Source organism: Apostichopus japonicus, chromosome 20, assembly GCF_037975245.1.
Source record: "Apostichopus japonicus isolate 1M-3 chromosome 20, ASM3797524v1, whole genome shotgun sequence".
In the NCBI taxonomy this organism is placed as follows: Eukaryota; Metazoa; Echinodermata; class Holothuroidea; order Aspidochirotida; family Stichopodidae; genus Apostichopus; species Apostichopus japonicus.
The window spans coordinates 32,406,303-32,425,363 of record NC_092580.1 but is presented as its reverse complement, the minus strand read 5'-3'; the positions used below and the strand labels follow the sequence as shown (position 1 = coordinate 32,425,363).

Sequence of the window (19,061 nt, the reverse complement as noted above, 5' to 3'; positions counted from 1 at the left end):
AGAGCACATAACACAGTCGATACAATAGAGGCCAATGAGGTAATATTTGTGAACTTTGACACAGAAAAACTCTATCCCTATAATGTAATAGGAAACACATTTGAAAAAACTGTATTCTACTGCTTTAAATTAAATAAGATTTAAGTGTAATAAATTGATATTCTACATATTTCATAAAATTTTTGTCAAACCTTACGTATAATAAAATGACTGTTTGTGCAGATTATGTACCGTTGTTTCTTAGCAGTTGTAAAACACCCCTCGTATTGGACTATTCAAAGTTCAGGGCGCTACGTTTAAATTCAGTCAGCTGAGTTAGACTGAAAAGGCAAAACAATCCGTAACGCTTCAACTCAAGCCTGGTATATTAACATCATAGGACTCATACAGAATCATTGCGAGGGTAAGCGAATTATGTTTATTTTAAGGTACGAGATTATAAGCTCAAAAGGATTTAGGTCTATTCCTAACGTAAGTTACTTCCAAACTACAACGTTAGGTTAGGCCCTAACCTAGGCCTAACGTGAGACATTGCCTTACGTTAGGCTTAGGCCACCAATTCTGTGTAGTCTAGGTCGAGACCGAACCATAGGCTCACCATACCGCATCTTAAATAAACCAAAATTAAGCATTGTAATGTAACACCATAAGGCTTCAACTCTATTTTAATTCATAAACTTTGATCAAAGTCCAATGAAACCAGAAAAAGTCAAAACTATCTTCACAGAATTATAGAAAACTTTCCTCCTTTTTGAGTTTAGTACAGAAACTTTGATCAAAGTTCCAATTGTTTTATGAAACTTCGAAAATGAAACAAAACAGTCAATAGACCTAAGCCTATTTACTTCTTTACAACTTGAACAATGTGCAGGATCTTTAGTAAAGAGTCCTATTACTGTAGTTGAGCAAATTCATGATCCCAGTTTAAAGTTTTGGTCAAAGTCACAACGAATCTTAACAACATATTCATACATTGCCTATCAATATCATTGCAGCGATGCAAGAAACGCAACGCCAAGACCATATGCTGAAACTCTGATCCGAAGATCTGCCAAGGGTGACATAAATTAAACTTGTTTACAGAACATACAGGTAGCTTTTTATGAGATGCACATTTCAACAGTTACAAACAATATTGCATTTTAAATGTCTTTGTTAGCCCCTCGCCCTACGTCCCAAAAAATCCCTTGCTTATTTTGGGGATTGATTCTGCCAAAACAGAATGTAAAAAAGTGTTATGAAATATCTGTGACAGTCACTTTAAGTTTAAATCTACTCCAACCTCTAATTGTTACAAATTTTGCAAAGTAAAAGCTTATGGGTTTGTGTAGAAGGTTTTCTACCTGTTATGGCATACAGTGGTGCATAATGGATGCACAAAACTGATGAAAGGCCAAATAAAAGTTTTGCTGTGCTCATGTAAATTTGCTTTGCTATATTTTGAGAAAAGGATATTTCTTTGCTCTCTCTTATCGATTGTGCTTGTTATTCTGCTGTCAAAACTTCCTACATAAATCAGTTTATAATGCTGTCAATGTCACAGATCCTGAAACAGGTTTGGCACAGTATCTGTATAGCAAAATCATGAAAAATGTACAGCTTAATGCTTTTCAGAAATACTTTTGTAGTCAGCTACAAATTGATCATACTGTATATTACTCCACATTAACAAATGTTAGTGAAACGGAATACTTTAGAGTTCAGATTTTGTGTACAGTAGCACTTTTGAAATCTCTGAACTTTGTCTCATATAAAATACTACATGGTTCCTGTGTTGAAAAAATGCTACTAGTGTAGGAACAAGTTTGCAATTAGCAATTTAACCATGTTCTATAGCATTTGTGATATAATATTGAATAATTAACATCTAGCTAAAATTGCATAAAAATCCACAGTAGGTCTTTAACTTTAAGACTAGCTCAATATAGAAGTAAGAGTCGAAACTAAATTTTCCAATTTGCTTTTTGCATGGGATTAATGCAATTAAGAAAAGTGTCCAGATACAGTAGTTAACCAAATGTTGAGGATAAAATGATTGATTTTAGGAGTAAATACTCAGAAAGTCAGAATATTTATTAAAATTGTCCAGCAAGTTACACAACAAACTTATTTAAATGTTCTTGTAATATCGGTTTTGTCCATGTCTAACAAAAATCTTGAAGTTCTCGGTACTGACTTCTGAGGGTGTGAAAATCTATCACAGTGCAGCTACCATTTCAACTTTGTGTTTCATTCATTTTGATCTCTCCTTTGCTCTCTCTCTCTCCTTCAATAATTCCTTTAGGTTATTTTGCTAGCCTGCAATGACTGCCAGGCTTGCATGAGTACCAAAGTAATAACCACATATTCCTTCAAGAAGCCAGCAAACTTCTCAGAGCTGTATAATGGATGACCTTAATTCACCTCCGACCCTTTCAAATTCTGGTAAGTCTGTTGGCCTGTTACTTAACTGTGTGCAGTTTTAATCAAGTTAAAAAAATACAGTGTTGTATGAATGAAGAGGATTCATAGAGATCAATAGATCCCGTTTCATTTTGTACAAGTAGTACACAGGATGGAAATTTTATCATTTCTGTGAACTAGTCAAAACAGTCCTTTTGAAAATACTTCTAAAAACACCTCATTACAATGCGCTTTTAATTTGTGATATCTTTGAACTCAACTTTATTTTACCATTTCTAAAGAGGGATGTATGATGTTAACCTTATGATGGAATTAGTGAAAGAATCATGCCAAGTCTCGTACGGTACGCTTAAATGTTCTGCAAGAATGAATTTACATAGCGAGTTCTATTTAAAACATGAGAATCAGAGCAAAAAAATTGAAATGAAGGTCAGCAAATTGATTTGTGTAATTTATGCAATGTAATATAAAAATTCACAAAAATACAATACATAATAATAACTCTCATACTCGTCCATGTTTTGATCCTCAGGCCTAATCGATGCAGAAACATTTGACTTCAATTTGTCTGTCTCCCCTGAGAGGTAATTATTATTATGCCCATTTTTGTCATAATAATCATGTTAAGATTCAGATATCCTTTATACCATATGGTGATTTAAAATTTTGAAAAATTTTTTTTTGCCCTTTTGTAATTTTCAAATGTTCAGATGACTTACAGTACATGCCAGGGGAAGGACTATGACATTTATAAAATGGAAAACTAATATGATTCAGTGTTTTTCATGTGAGGTACTGTATTCACTGGCAATCTTGTCAATGTCAACCATCAAGCAACAAGCAAACAGAACATACACAGTGACTGCAGATGTTCAATAAATCTCTAAGCTGTGCTATTCATCTCTGATGATGAATAATCTTGCTCAATAAGATTGTCAGAGAGCCTTGAACTTGCTTTTCAAAAGAATTGAGTCATTTTAATAGTTGTGTAAAAGTAAGTTGGCCTGACGTTTCAATCCTAGCAGGATCTTCTTCAGAGGCTAAATGAAGTAACAGTAACAGAAGGGACAAAAACACGCACAGAATACAGTACAGACAGGTTAATGAGCACGGTGAACACAATAGTGAGAATAGTGAGAATAATAGTTTTTAATAGTTAACAACTTTTTTATGGATTGCTGTGGCACTATGTCGTGCATATTCTTGAAATAGTTTTGGTGGTAACGAAATTGCTCACACTTAGTCGTGATATCTTTTCAAATATTATTTTCAAATTTTCAGTCAGAAAAGTGGAAATACGACCCAAGAAGACGATGTATTTGTTGAAAAACTAGGAGGAAATGACAAAGAAGAGGCTGCTGATGACGACGACGAAGATGATGATGATGAAGTTTATCTTGGGCCTGTCAGCTTCAAAGAAAAGTGCATAGCGACCAGGGTGGAACTAGTAGAGAAGAAAGAACAAAACCCACTTGAAAAACTGCTGACTGCGGAACAATATGTGGAATTATTCAAAGAGGCCAATTCTATCGCTTTGCAGCTTGGAGAGGGACAAGAAAACAAAGAGAAAAGTGTCAAACCCTGTAAAATATCTCCACCGGCACTAGCCGGTGGAGATCAGGAATTGAAGTTATCTGTGGATTTAGATATCGCTGTCTCAAACGATCCCGAGAGGGAACACAAACACGACGGAGGGGACGCTAAGTTGGAACCGGGGGGTCTCTCAGTGATCGAAAGGTATAAACGACTCACTAAAAAGACGGTCAGAAGTCCTCGACGAGATACCTACCTCGTCGACAAGAATCAGACTAAGAGACGTATAACCCCTGCTGTTAAGGCGTCCTCAGAAGGACCCACGAGGAAGAGTAAACTGAGAGGCGGTATTGCGATGCAGAAGAGGAAATCAGACATACCAAACCCTCTTGAACGAGCTAAACCATCCCAACTTACAGGACCAGTGAGTAGCAAACTTGATTATTTAAAGCACTGTACAGGCAAGTCCGTCCAAGGTGACGATCATCCCCAGTACTGTTATCAAACAGTTAGGCGCTTTGGAACAGGATGTTCTTCTTATAAACTGGGTTGTATAGTAACTACTAACTTGCCAAACACCTGATGTCATGGGCATACTGCATGAAAGAATTTGCAGATGGCCAACTTTAATGTAAATAGTGTCTTTGATGAATTGATGATAACCCTTTTGTAAAGTTGACATAGACCCAAATTATGGCATCATTCAATCATTAATATCACTATTAGGAGTCTTTTCTAACTCAAGATCTTTCCAAGGGAGAAATATTGATTCCTAACCGTTTTCACTGTCGACAATCTATTAATTTCAGTCGGGAGCGTCGCTGCCGGTGCCCAGGACTAGACGCTCCAGCAGCTCTGGGTCTCAAGATGGTAACAGAGACGTGTTAAACACTAGCTCCAGCAGTAACAGCTCAATCAGCAGTGTGTCATCACTCCCCTGTAGCAAGCAGTTAAATTCATCACAGGTACTACTGTACTGAAGCTCTTTAAGATAATGTACTATGAATGCTTCATTAGTGAGTTGATTGTATCATTGACGTACAGTGCAATGTATTTTGTTGATTGTATCAAATCTCTTTGTTGAACGAAGTAACTGTATCTTAAGTATCTATTGATTGTGTAATGTAAGGTAAACTAAGTAGCTGTACTTGCTAAATGTCTATGTATATTATGTGCATTTGTTTAAGTTACACTCCAAACACCTTTCATGTCTACTGCACACATTTTATCACGCATCGGTTACTTTGAATGATCTCCTTTGCAATGCATTCTGTTACTTTATATTTACGGTAAGTGCACTCACCTGTAAAGGAAGAGTTGGTTCATTGGATGTAGAGCATAGCATACACTTGCATTGTTTGTTCTGTACTTTTTATAGTCTAGCGTATCACGCCTTAAGCAGATCGCTGTTTAGCGCATACAAATGTATCCTTGAAGTACGATGTATAGTGTTGATCACATTAGGCCAAATTCATCAAGGCTACCGTACAGTACTGAGTTTCTTCACACTGAATGTTTCATCATGCAGTCCATAACTGTGTTGATGCTATGTTTCTTATCCTGCAAATTGTACAGCCCTTGCTTCACTACAGTAGGACATCATATACAATGCGATATACTGCTACAAAAAATTTAACCACTGTTTCACTAAATATACAGTATCACATGTTAACAGCTTCACACCTTCCCTAATCTTAATATTAACAATCTTAATCAGCATTGCCTTGAAATAATTGTCCATTTTTCACAGATGCCAAGACTTAGTAAATTGAGGCCACCGAAGGGGAAGCAAGATGGTGTCGTGAACAAAAGAGGTTCTCTTGTGATGCAGCATCAGCCTGCAAAGGATAACCAGAGTGCAGACGTCCAGCAGCGTAAAAGTAGGTTGCCGGGGAGTTAAGAATTTGGTCTTTTCATTTCATGTAGAGTTTGAGTAAGACTGTACAGTCTGATATTAAAACAGTTGGTAAGGTTTCTGTTGGTCATGGTTTACATTCTGAAGAACGATGTCACCATAACATTGGGTGACAAAGAGGACACAGATTCGAGTTCCTACTATCCTATTTGGCTTAAATATGAGAGAGACATAGATATTGCTTATATGAGAGAGATCATTGTGCAGAATGACTCCTCCAAACAGAGAAGTCAGTTCTTGTTCAGTTTGGGAGAAATCCTATTTTAAAAGTTGTGTCTTGAAGTTATGGTATGTCATTGTATGTAAATATATGTCATTATGTAATTATATGTTACAGTACGTCATTGTATGTAATTATATGTTATGGTATGTCATTGTATATAATTATATGTTATGGTATGTAATTATATGTTATGGTATGTCATTGTATGTAATTATATTTTATGGTATGTCATTGTATATAATTATATGTTATGGTATGTCATTGTATGTAATTATATGTTATGGTATGTCATTGTATATAATTATATGTTATGGTATGTAATTATATGTTATGGTATGTCATTGTATGTAATTATATTTTATGGTACAGGTATGTCATTGTATATAATTATATGTTATGGTATGTCATTGTATGTAATTATATGTTATGGTATGTCATTGTATGTAATTATATGTTATGGGATGTCATTGTATGTAATTATATGTTATGGTATGTCATTGTATGTAATTACATGTTATGTTATGTCATTATACCACTAGGATCTGAAACCTTTCACATTCCCTTTTTTTTCATATATTTAAGTCAGAATGTTATTAATGTTGACATTGAAACCAATTCTATCATTAATGTATGCAGAGAGGTTCAATATTTTAGAATATGTATTTGCACAACAAAAAGGAAACATCTTTTGTACTGAAAATTGACATTGTAAAATAAAGTACAGTAAGAAAGACATGAAAAAAAATTGAAGCTCATATGGTTAATATCATAGTTGGATTTGATCAAGTATTCAGCCTTGTGTGTGAGGAAAACATCAAATCTGAAAAATATGTCCCAAATGGAAATAAAATCTTTCTTATACAGTATGTCTGGATGAGTTGTTGATAACAGTAATCACTATCACGTAGACCAGTAATGATGCTTGGGTTTATGTCTCCTTTTAGTTATTTAGGCCAAATGATAAAAGCTTATAATGAAGTTGCTGGTCATCTTAGTGAGAATTAAGAATAATTTTGCTGTTATTTTATCCTTCAGGGTACGAAGGTTGTGATGTGTCACGTAGTAAGTAATGTATTACTATGTAGGAGTCAATTCCAAACGTGACCTTGGGAGTCAGGACATTCAAGAAATACAACACGTGCCTTGATATCACAGGTTTTGGAGTAACCAGACAGTCTGCTTGCACTGGGGATGTGTGTGTTCCTCTTCTAATTACTGTAGTGTCATCTGGGGTCAAGCTGTTTAATCATTCCTGACATATTACATCCTGTCACGTCCAAACCTACTAAAAAGGCATTAAAAATAGTCTGAGCAAATACTCCATCGGATGACTGTACTTAGAATTTAAAACTCCAAGACAAATTTGAGCATGTGGACTTAGATTTTACATTTCATTTGCTCATATTATCTCACTTTGCCTCTTTGAATTAACAAAGTCTTTAATACGTAAGGATTTTTGTGGTTGAAATAACTGACAGGTTCTTGTGGCTTGAGCAAACTAGCTAAAAGAATGGTCCACACAACACCTTACTTAAAACACAGCAGATTCTACTCTTAAAGTAAATTGTTTATATTCATGTTTTTTTTGTTTTCCTCCCCAGTTCCTGCTTCCAAACCAAGTCTTCTGAAACCATCGGGTCTGACTGGTAGATCGTCTGGCTTAGCCAGACCAAAGCCTGCTAGTGCATCCCAAAAAATTGTCTCCCCACTTAAGAAACGGAAAAGTCAGCCGTTGAAAGCTACGTTGACGATGGAAAAGGTCTTGAAGCCGACAGAGGCAACAGGACAGTCAGAAAGTAAGAGCCAGCTTTTTTTTTTCATGTTGATTTGAGCTCAACAACTACATTACATTTATATTTAAACTGTCGTACACAGCCCTTTATATCTATTGCTTTGCCAGAAAGCCCAGCTGCTTTCATTTAAATTTTGGTATGATTCTAAATTGTTAACATGAAGACTGATGCTTAATCTGTAAAATAAATCTAAATTAATTAAATTAATACTAACAATGCTACATCTAAATGAACTAAAATAATACGAACAATGCTAAATCTAAAGGAATTAAATTAATACTAACAATGCTAAATCTAAACAAGTTAAATTAATACTAACAATGCTAAATCTAAACGTATTAAATTAATACTAACAATGCTAAATCTAAACAAACTAAATTAACACTAACAATGTTAAATCTTAACAAACTTAATTAATACTAACAATACAGGACAGTCGGAAAGTAAGAACCAGCATGATTCATGTTGATTTGAGTTCAACAACTACTTTACATATATATTTAAACTGTTGTGTACAGCCATTAATATCTATTGCTTTGCCAGATAGCATCCTGCTTTCAATTAAGTTTTGGTATGATTCTAAATTGATAATATGAAGACTGATGCTTAATCTGTAAAATAAATCTAAATGAATTAAATTAATACCAACAATGCTAAATCTAAACGAACTAAATTAATACTAACAATGCTAAATCTAAGGAATTAAATGAATACTAACAATGTTAAATCTAAACGAATTAAATTAGTACTAACAATGCTAAATCTAAACAAACTAACTTAATACTAACAATGCTAAATCTAAATGAATTAAATTAATACCAACAATGCTAAATCTAAACGAACTAAATTAATACTAACAATGCTAAATCTAAGGAATTAAATGAATACTAACAATGCTAAATCTAAACGAATTAAATTAGTACTAACAATGCTAAATCTAAACAAACTAACTTAATACTAACAATGCTAAATCTAAACGAACTAAATTAATACTAACAATGCTAAATCTAAACGAATTAAATTAATACTAACAATGCTTTTTATTCACTTCACAGGCCAACTTTTATATGTGATCAATTTGTCTTGCTGACAGCTAATTAATAGTCATGCATTGAAAAAAAGCCTTGTCTGGCTGTCTTTAAGTTTGATCCATTATTACATTAATTTGAGTAAAACTGCATTGGTGTGGTAAAGTTGTGGCCAAATGCAAAAAGCTACATTCAGAAACAGACTTACAAAATAAAACAATAAGAAAAATACATTTGTTTGCAAGATATCAAACAATTTCACTAAACCTACCAAATATTACTCACACTAAGATTATCATTGGTCACACCAAGACCCCCCCCCTATCCACATGTTTACAACAACTGATGTTTAGTGAGTGAGTAATCAATATGCAGTTGATTCAAATCTCTATGTTTCATCAACAGACATTTCCATGAGCTACATGCATATACAGTATATGCAAATTTGAAAAATTCTACCTTTTTCTTTTTACAGGCCTACAGGGGATCCTACAATTTAAGCCACTTGTGCAAGTGGCTTAAACTGTGGAATTCTAGGCCTGTCAAAAGCCGCTAAAAATAGCCTGGTATATAGAAAATATACTAGCTTACATCAAATTCCAACATGCATTTTCCTGAAATTGATAAAACCAACATTAATTTTGCACTGGCAGAAAAATGCTAGTGACTTTATTTATTTTTTACTGGCAGATGTCCAAATCCACTGGCAGGTAGCTAATAAATAGCACGAATTTGGAGACCCCTTTGTTTTTACTCTCTGTGGAATAGCATGGAAACATCAATCTCAACTCAAAAAGCTTCCATTAAACATCATGTCACAAGTGTATCAGTTTGATCTTACCATGAAACCCTGTCTGTAAAATATTGCAATCTTAAGATTGTTGTTGTCACTGGTAGTGTCAGGTATACATTAAAGCAGATACATCAGGTGAACCATCATGATGATTCATGTACAACAACACCTCTCAGGCAAAACTTAGCAATGGATAAAGAAAGGAATGATAATTCAAGCACAAGTACATCTGCACTGTTATTCTTTAAGACTTGAAGAAGGTTCTCAGTGTTATTATATAAAGAGTAAAAAAAGGAAGTATAAAGACTTGTGAATTTCTCCCTGTTACCTTTAGCAAAAAAATATTGCAAGATAATCAGTAAAAGGAGTCAGTCTGGTCCACTAGTGTCTTAGGTTTTTTTTTCCTTTGCTATGATGTTATGACCGACTCTTGCGTAGGCTTTATAATCTCATTCAATTTACAATATCCTTTATAAGTAAAAGTACTTACTGAATCCTTCCCACAGATTGTAAGAGGTCATCTCTGCGTCGCCCTTCAACCCCATGCACGCCGAGAGGCCAAGAAAAACCTTTGCTACCATGCACGCCGAGAGGCCAAGAAAAACCTTTGCTACCACGGAAGAGGATTCTGTCTTCGGCCAGTAGCTCTGCTACCACTGCAGTTTCGAGGTGAGCGGCAAAGCCTTTTTGCATCAGCAATGCTATTCAGACGGTTGAGAAGTTTGGTAGAGTGCGATGTGTTAAAACTATTGGGTGTGTTTCACATTTGAGTAATGCAGAAAGTTTTGGAATCATCTTTCTAACCATTTGAAAGATTTCTATAGTATCTTCAATAATGAAATGGTCATCTAAACCTGCTATGTATGATATGCAACTAGGGCCATGGTGTCAAAACAAGCAACATACTGTAGATGAGACTTTTTGAAGAATGAATTCGAAATGTGTCTTCCCCCAGCTACAGTACATGTGTCATATTTCAGACTATTTCCAAGTTCCACCAGACACTGTAAATGGATTTTAAAATGTACAATTGGATTAAAGTTACATTAGGTGGACTTACTTGAGACTAAATGAAATACAGAAAAATTGAATTATAGCAGCCACTGGCTATAAATTTAAAGCAGCAATCTGGTCACCACATTTATCAAACCCTAACAAATATCACAGCATCTGAACAAAATAAAGACATCATACCACCTTTCTTTCACAAACTGACGTTAATCAGCTAGTGACTACTAAATGATTTTAACCATCCTGTAATTATGTCATCCAGAAACTTTCCATAATTGTATTTTTCAAATGTCAAACATTGCAAGTTCTTCTCATTGTTTTAAAGAGAACTTGACAAATATTATCAAAGCTTTTCCAAAATAAAGTTGCTGTTACTTCTCACTCTCTGCTCTTCATCTTCTCTGTTCATCTAGCAAAGAGGATTATAAATATAAACAAATCAGCTAATCTTGTCACAGTTGTTAATCCCTGAAGGAAAAAACATCAATTTTGAGAAACAATAGAGGAAGTACTCTCCAGTATTCATGTTTTATCATTAAACTAAAACGTTTTGCTTCCTTGCTTCATCTAAATTATCACATGTCTTCTCGCCAGGAGCAGTTGTTCCGACTTGGACAGTTCCATTCCGTCTGTGGGTACACCCGCTCGGAGTCGTAGGAGATCATGCCTACCAACCCCCAAAAAGGAAACCCCGACCAGCGTCAAGAGAAGAGCAGTTTTTACGACTCCGAACAAGGACCAAGGAGAAACAAGAGAGAGATTGTCATCTTTAAGAAGGTAACAGAATTAAAGAAAGGAATAAAAAAACCAACAGGTTGTCATCTTTAAGAAGGTGACAGAACTTAAAGAAAGGACCAATCAAACAACCATATGTTTATTGCTGGATCTGTAGGACACGTAGACCATTTTTGTTATGATCTTACTTTAATTTTTTTTTTTAAGGAATATGTTCATGAATATTTGGCATATTTGAGACATATTTCAAGTTTTCATGTTTTACAGAAGAAATGTTTTAAACAATGTTTATTGGCTCCCATTTACTAATTGTGAGTTAAAAATGCCTGTGAAAGCTTTTAAATTGTCAGTTTGATAGATCTTAAGAATTCTGTGACCGTTTCATTTATAATCTTGCTACTTGCACAGGTCTCTAAGTTATCTGATTAAAGTGACTTTGCTATTCCTATTTGAGATATTAATATTATTCTTTTATACTCAGTCATTCCTCAACAAAGTTGGATGGTTCTCCACCGGCCAAGAAGGCTGCAATACTCCGAGCTGTGCAGTCTAACATCTCGGATCTTAACTCACCGTCTCTAAATGCATCGACCCCAGACCTGAAACCGATGAAACTGACACAAATGAGAGTCAAAGAAGAACCTTCAACTTCTCCAGCCATCGGCACGGTAACAACATTCCCACATGCTATGACACTCGCTCTTAAAACTTTTAAGACTCCCATTCGAACAAACACATGGTTGGGCTCCAGAACCACGGGGTCATAGTTTGGCTCTGAAAGCCAAAAAGACAGGGGAAAATTATAAACCCAACTTCTTTTGCTGTTCTGTTTCTGTGTATCCTGTTTGTCCAAACAAACTTTCCGTTCAGAGGTACCAACCTAGAGAATTACAAAAGCAATAGAGAAAATCACAGCTATTCTCCAGTTTTGACAGAAATTCACAACTGACATATTTAGAACACAAATTGTAACATCATAAACATTTCTTTATGTTATACCTAACTATACAGATTAAGAGTGAATGATAAACTTTGCTTCATAAACATCAAACTATTTTCCTTCTGTTTTTTTTATCAAGTTATTTCTTGTAGTGCCATGCAGTTTAATCCTTCATGATGTCATTGTGTTTAATATTACTCAGTCTTTTCTTGGAAAAAACATCTCCTAGCAGCTGATCCAAATGATAATTAAATGATAGCAAAGGTAAAAAAGAGAAAGAAAATTAATAACTCTTGTCATGTTAATATTAAAAGTTAACTTTGGTTGGAAATTATGACTTTACCACAACAATGGATGAGTCTTGCAACGCTTGACTTCATTAAGTAGTGATCAAGTTCAACGAGCTGTAATTTAATCACATATCAGTTCGTTTCCATTGTCTGTTGAGAGATCCCATGAATCCATTGCCAAAGAAAGTGTGACATCACTTTTGGTCACCATTCGTAACAGAAGTTTCAATTAGGGATAAAAAATTAAAAAATCTTTGCTTTTTCAAAAAAATTAACTCTAAAATAATATTTGTCAGAATTCTGTTATTTAATCAACAACCTTGACATTTCAAGGTAGTGATCAAAGACATTTCGTGGCTTCTTATATATTTTGGTTATTTTTGTGGCTTTCGTATACATTTATGGCTTCTTACGGAGAACAGATTACACACTGGAAGCCATAAAGCCTGCAGAGACTAGCTCATGAATTGAAGTTGGGCACTGTTCTATTCATTGTCTGATGTGTGATACCCTATATGTTACTAGTTTCTTGTGGCTGTTATTTACAAAATTGAATACCAAATTCTGATGAAAGACATGGTCGACTTGGTCACAAAATTTGGTCTGCCAGTTATGAAAGCAATATTTATGTTTTTATCTTCTCATTTTCCAGCTCATCAACTTTAATGAATTACCAACCAAGTCTGTACCAAATCCATTCTTGAAGGTAACGGTTTCACGTCCTTGCACCTCTTGCAACTTTATTTGCATTCTGTGTCATTTGCAGCATTCCTTAGAAACAGGTTTTGGAGTGGGGGTGATGGGTTGGAAAATTGTGAAGTCATTTAAAACTAATGAATGATAGAGAGAATGGTTTTCTAAGATTCACACACATGATTAACTCGGTGTTCCATGCATTATTATAGAGTATTTTATTCTTGTCACACATAGGCTAAAGAAGCTGAAAACTGGTTTAAAAAAATTTGCAGTTAGTTATAGGCTGTGGATTTGGAACAACCACTAACTGCCCTCTGATTGGGCAGCAATTTAGCCCTCTGATTTAGCTGCTATGCAGATTGCATTATTTGAAAATAGGCAAGAATACTGAGAAACGTAGTATGATCCAGTGAATTAGATTTACTTATAGATCTATATAACTTGAAGGTCAATTGCCTCTGATTGGTCGGTTATTAAGTTTGCATCGTTTGAATAGGTGAGAATATGGGCAAATGTAGCACCATCCAACGATTAGATTTGTTTATAACTTTAAGGCAAATTCCCCTGATTGCGCAATTATTTGGGCATTATTGGAATTGGTCATGATACATGAGACAGTTAAGGGGGGGGGGGGGACTGTCATGATCCAGTGACTAAAACTTTATGCCAAATTGTTTGCACTGAAGTAAATGATAAACATGTTTAAATTGTGATCAAACATCATCAAATCGTCACATAACCAATGCACTGTGATATGCTTGGCTTATGTAATTGCACACAACTCCAAATATTGCTTTAGAAGTCTTGCCATGGTACCTGTTTGTTCTGTGGTCTTCCCACAGCGTGATCGCAACTTCCTCAAAGATTTCTTTATTTCTGAAGACATGCCTTTACAATGCAGAAGTTGTCAATACTTGCTGTGCATTAACTCTATATTGTTTGTACAAGGAAATGATATATTAAATTTAAAACTCATGATGATAGCATGCCAATGATAACAGGAAGCATAATAGTGCTGGGGATTTTGTCCTGGAACCCTATACAGGGACTGTCCCTTTAACCATACTTTACCTCTGGTTTCCTTCCTTGTGTAAGTACCACTGCTACAGCCTCTACAGCAAACTTAAGGACCTCTTGAAATAGTCGAATGGTTCAGGTGTCCTGTCATTGTAGAATACACAATTCCTTGGTAGACATATTTCTTCTGCATCTCGCTATAATTTATCAGATAATTTATGTGAATTACTTTTTCTTTTTCTTTCTTCCTTTTTGATGTTGTTGTTTTTGGTTTGTATTTTGTGTTCCATTATTGTTGTTGTAGTATTCTAGTGATTTCTAAGAACTAATTGCTTTTTTATTTTATTTGCACAGGACCTGTTCAAAACAGAGGAAGTCAAAGAAAACTTGATTGAGTTTTGAGAAACAAAAAGTAGAGATATCGTACAGTCAGCATCACGCCAGGACATCCACCACAGCTGTAAGAGGAGGGACCCTAGAGTACTAGGGATGCACGATGAGTATTAGGTCATATGAATCTATGGGTGCACCCTTGATAAAAGAAAAAAAACAGGCCACTGATCAATAATGTTGGTATTCATTTTCAGCGAGTGGAGGTATAATAATTTATATAATCTTTAAAAAAAAAATTATGTAACTTAATCAAATCACAAGTATAGTGTGAGAGATGGTTAGTTATATCAACAGTAGTTATAGGTATCACCACTGATCAATATGCTGACATCATCAGCTGAAGGAAAAAAATTAAGTAAGATCGCGACACACTGTTTTGCTCACTCACTCACACACAAACTCACTCGCTCACACACACTTCCCCACGTTTCTGATGTGGGTGTGAAGTACAATATCTCATCTCCGTATACATTACATGTAGGGAGATGAGATCAAAAGCTGTATCAACATAACAACATTGATGTGGTGATTGAGTCTAGTAGTCTACCCTCCCTTCCTTCAAGAAGCGAAAAAGAAAGAAGAGATTCATAATTATAAAAATTATAAATTCAACATATTGTGTGTCCGTTCATTCTCTCGTCTTCTCTGAAGTACGTATTAAAATTTTGTAACAAGAAGATGTTTAAAATATCCCAGAAATTACATCCCTAACATTTGAAGAAAATACTTAGCAGAGATCAATACAGTAAGGGAATCATCATATTTGATATAAGTTTTAAAAACATATCTTGCGAAGATCTTCTGAAGACTCTAACTTCCACAGTGGTTATTTTGTCACCATCTAGTACTTGTGTCATTTCTTTTTCATCCTAGGCACATGGAAATTATTCATATCTTCCTTCCCCGTTTTTTTGTATGTATTTCGCAGTAGTTATCTTCCATTCTCCATACTAAGTAGAATTTAAGCAGTTTATACCTTTATGGGAATCAGACCTGCCAGATACTTGTATTATAACAATTTTGTCTCTTATTTCGGCACCGTTTTACCATTTCTTGCTTACCTCGATATGTAAACTCAAGGTTCTTGCAGTTAGTTTTTAATAAGACATGACAAAGTTACAAATATCTGATGAAAATAAAGAAATGAACTTCTTTGTGATTTCCATCATGTACGATGAATTTAGTAATAAACATGCTGAAAGCAAAACATTATTGGAGAAGAAAGAAGAAAAAACCCTTTTTTTACAGGTTGTATATAAAGGCTATATAATATTAAGCATTAACTATATCTAGCTTGGTTTTATGATTTAATTAACATTAATTAAGTACTTAAACTGGCAATGTTTACTCATTTAAACACATTGTTTGGCTGACCGCTTAGATTCAGGTGATTTCATTGTTGTAAGTGTCGATCATATGTGATGTTACATAGATGTAGTTAAAACTGCATTAAAGTGAAGGAAAGTGGAGTGAAGATGGCTGAAGCCCAAACTCCTCAAGGAACAATGGTATACTTTTAAGAGATGATACGAAGGCTGTTGTGGGAGACAAACGTTGGTGTCGGGTCTTAACACTAATGTTTTGATGTCAAATTTTGAATGATTCTGCTGCCTGGATGATAACACTGGATTACACTCAAAAGGCAAAATAAAAATCGGATTTGTGTCAATTTCCTGTTTGATGTATTTTGTGGTTATTTTGAGGCACTCTGACAGTTCCATGAGGAATACTTAAAGGACATATGGTATACCTGGAAATATATTCTGTTAGTCCTGACAAGCCCCAGTATAAAAGTTAGCAAAGAAGCAAATAGGGCACAAACTTCAAAAGTTTACTGATTAAAAGTAAATTTGTGGGACACAAAATGGCACTCCCACACTGTAATAGAAGTAGCTAAGAAGTCATTGACCACATAAATCTCTTAGATTGAATGGTTTCTTAAATTAACCACATAAATCTCTTATATTGAATTGTTTCTTAAATTAACCACACGTAAATCTCTTAGATTGAAGTGTTTCCAGTTATATGAAAATAGAACACTAGCTGATACAATGGCAACTCAACACAAACATTACAGCTTTATGTTCAGTGTGGTTCCAGATCACAATAATGGTTCCAACTTCACAACAAGAACATCAAAGTTTGATGTTTCAGTTAAAAGCAGCATTTTTACACTGATTTTAGTCGACTCTACCTGATTTTGAAATCTCACAAATTACAGCTCATAAATAGCTAGAATAGAGATGTTTCATTTCACAAAGATGGAGAAATTGCCAAATCTGGAAATGTTCTATTTGTTTTTTGCATGCCAGAATGTGATTGAGGGTTTAACGTACAAAGTGTACATGTGACGATATGTTTAGAATCAACAGATTCATTCATTAACTTGCTTATTAATGTTTCTTTTGTGATGAAAACAATTAGGGCTAGTGTTGGGTCCAGTCCTACATTTATTGTGAGTAAAGTTTGTCATTTGAGGCAAATTTCCCACCTAACTGAAATGGATGATATGAACAGTCCGATGTGAAGCGTGTCTGGATAATAAGTCTTTTTGCATTCTAGCCTTTTTGATATAATTAACCCTCACATCTACCCAAGGAGAGTATTTTGTGTCAAAAGATCATATACCATGTATGTTTGAAACATACCACCGAGTAGAGCAACCTATACTTATTAATTCTTTTTCCACTTCATATGAAGTTTAGAATTTTGTCGAACGATATTATGGTAATTATTTTCATATGCTATAATTATTTTAAATTGAAAGAAAAAATGAAAAGCTCTTTATTGTCTTAAACAGTATTGTGAGAAGGTTTAACCACTGCATCAATCTACTTCATTACTAACGATTTCTCATTGGACTATAAATGAATTAAATAAACACCAATAACTATTTCAAAACAACAATACTTCGATAAAATACTCTTCCCCCCCCCCCCCCACCTCGCTAATGGTACATTTGCTTAAGAATTTCTAACCCACCCTTGGTTCTTGTCCACTTTCATTGCAATTAATATTTACTATTTGGGTTATTCATATGTATATTTTAACCTTTCAAGTATATTCCTCAACAATAAAAGAAGATACCTATTCCTTATGAACTGTTCATTCTTATGAGCAATTTCTTGTCACTGTTTTGTTTTTGGTAAATGATGTTTGTGGTATATGTTATAACCAGCTGACAATTTGTCACTTGTTACACATGATGCAGTTTCTGTGTTAATTGCTATGTCCACTTGTAAACTACCTCGCACCCCATCCCCTCGCTTCCTGCTCAACACCTCGTCGTCCGCAATCTCAATATCAAAAACACACACAAAAACGGCAATTACTGTCCTTTGGAGATCAATCCGTTACCTAATAAATGGAATCTTTACAAATATAATCATTGAAAATATTACAACGGTATTATGATGCTTTCTCGTAATAGCTGGCAATTAACAATACATGCGATTTGTTGATTTATTGAAAAAGCAATAACCATGACAACTATTCAATTTGAAAATTGCAAAAGGTCGTCTAATTCATACAACCTGCAGAAGTAATGATTTAAAACGAATGCCGCAGTTTTTTTCCCATCTGACAACAATAAAGAGTAAAGATAGAAAGACATATTTTTTCTATTTTTTTTTCTATTGGCCTCTAAATAGAAATAAACGCATGAGAGACCTGGAAGGTGAATTAACAATGAAAATTTCTTTTATTTTATCTGACTCATTTGATCATTACGCTGTGTATTAATAGCATATATTCTGTTCAATTGAATGAAAAAACAACAATAAAATCACCGCTCTCAGTTGTAAAGTCACCTAACGTAGACTTATACGTTACATAAAAGTACCCACTTTGACTACCTTCTTAGTTATCTTAATATTCATTTTGTCGCTTGCGGATCGAATGCTTGCATACACTTGCGGATCGAATGCTTGCATACACTTGCGGATCGAATGCTTGTCTGAAGCAGTCGAATCATGTGGGGGGGGGGGGGGTTCCAAGGGAATTCGGGCTCAAATGTATTAATAAATCATCGCAAATGATTTTCCTCTTGACTCGTTCCCGCCCCCTATAGTTCGTAACTCCAAACCTAGTCTGTCGAATTATTCGTAACGCAAGCACATTTTCGCGGGAAAAAACTAACTTAAACTCACACTAACTTTCAGGAGTCAAGGAAGAGAAAACGCTTGAGTCCTCTTATACAGAGCGATTATACGAAGGCATTGTAAACCTTTCATGAAGTTCAAGAAGTGAATAAGTTTTTTGAAGCGAAATGTCTACTACTGACACCACTAGT

General features: G+C 34.7%; 1 protein-coding gene across 3 annotated transcripts; it reads left to right on the top strand.

Annotated features, from left to right (window-relative positions):
- The first annotated feature begins 246 nt into the window (after positions 1-246).
- LOC139961354 (uncharacterized) lies at positions 247-17,863 on the top strand. 3 transcript variants are annotated; one of them, XM_071960499.1, is made up of 13 exons: positions 247-403; positions 996-1,092; positions 2,285-2,424; positions 2,936-2,987; positions 3,685-4,360; positions 4,746-4,901; positions 5,687-5,816; positions 7,676-7,870; positions 10,195-10,357; positions 11,300-11,476; positions 11,916-12,102; positions 13,317-13,370; positions 14,732-17,863. In XM_071960499.1, the coding sequence occupies exons 3-13, from the start codon at positions 2,385-2,387 to the stop codon at positions 14,777-14,779; spliced, it is 1,878 nt and encodes a 625-aa protein (XP_071816600.1). In that variant the 5' UTR covers positions 247-403; positions 996-1,092; positions 2,285-2,384; the 3' UTR covers positions 14,780-17,863. The 3 variants fall into 3 exon arrangements, with proteins under 3 accessions (XP_071816600.1, XP_071816598.1, XP_071816599.1); XM_071960497.1 differs by having other exon boundaries at positions 11,294-11,476; XM_071960498.1 differs by lacking the exon at positions 996-1,092 and having other exon boundaries at positions 257-403; positions 11,294-11,476.
- The last annotated feature ends 1,198 nt before the right edge of the window (positions 17,864-19,061 follow it).

Bases quoted from the DNA above. Each gene is read 5' to 3' on its own strand.
- LOC139961354 (XM_071960497.1), top strand. From the start codon at position 2,385: ATGGATGACCTTAATTCACCTCCGACCCTTTCAAATTCTG. The intron at 4,361-4,745 runs GTGAGTAGCAAA...TATTAATTTCAG, and splicing joins CATCCCAACTTACAGGACCA to TCGGGAGCGTCGCTGCCGGT. The intron at 12,103-13,316 runs GTAACAACATTC...CTCATTTTCCAG, and splicing joins CTTCTCCAGCCATCGGCACG to CTCATCAACTTTAATGAATT.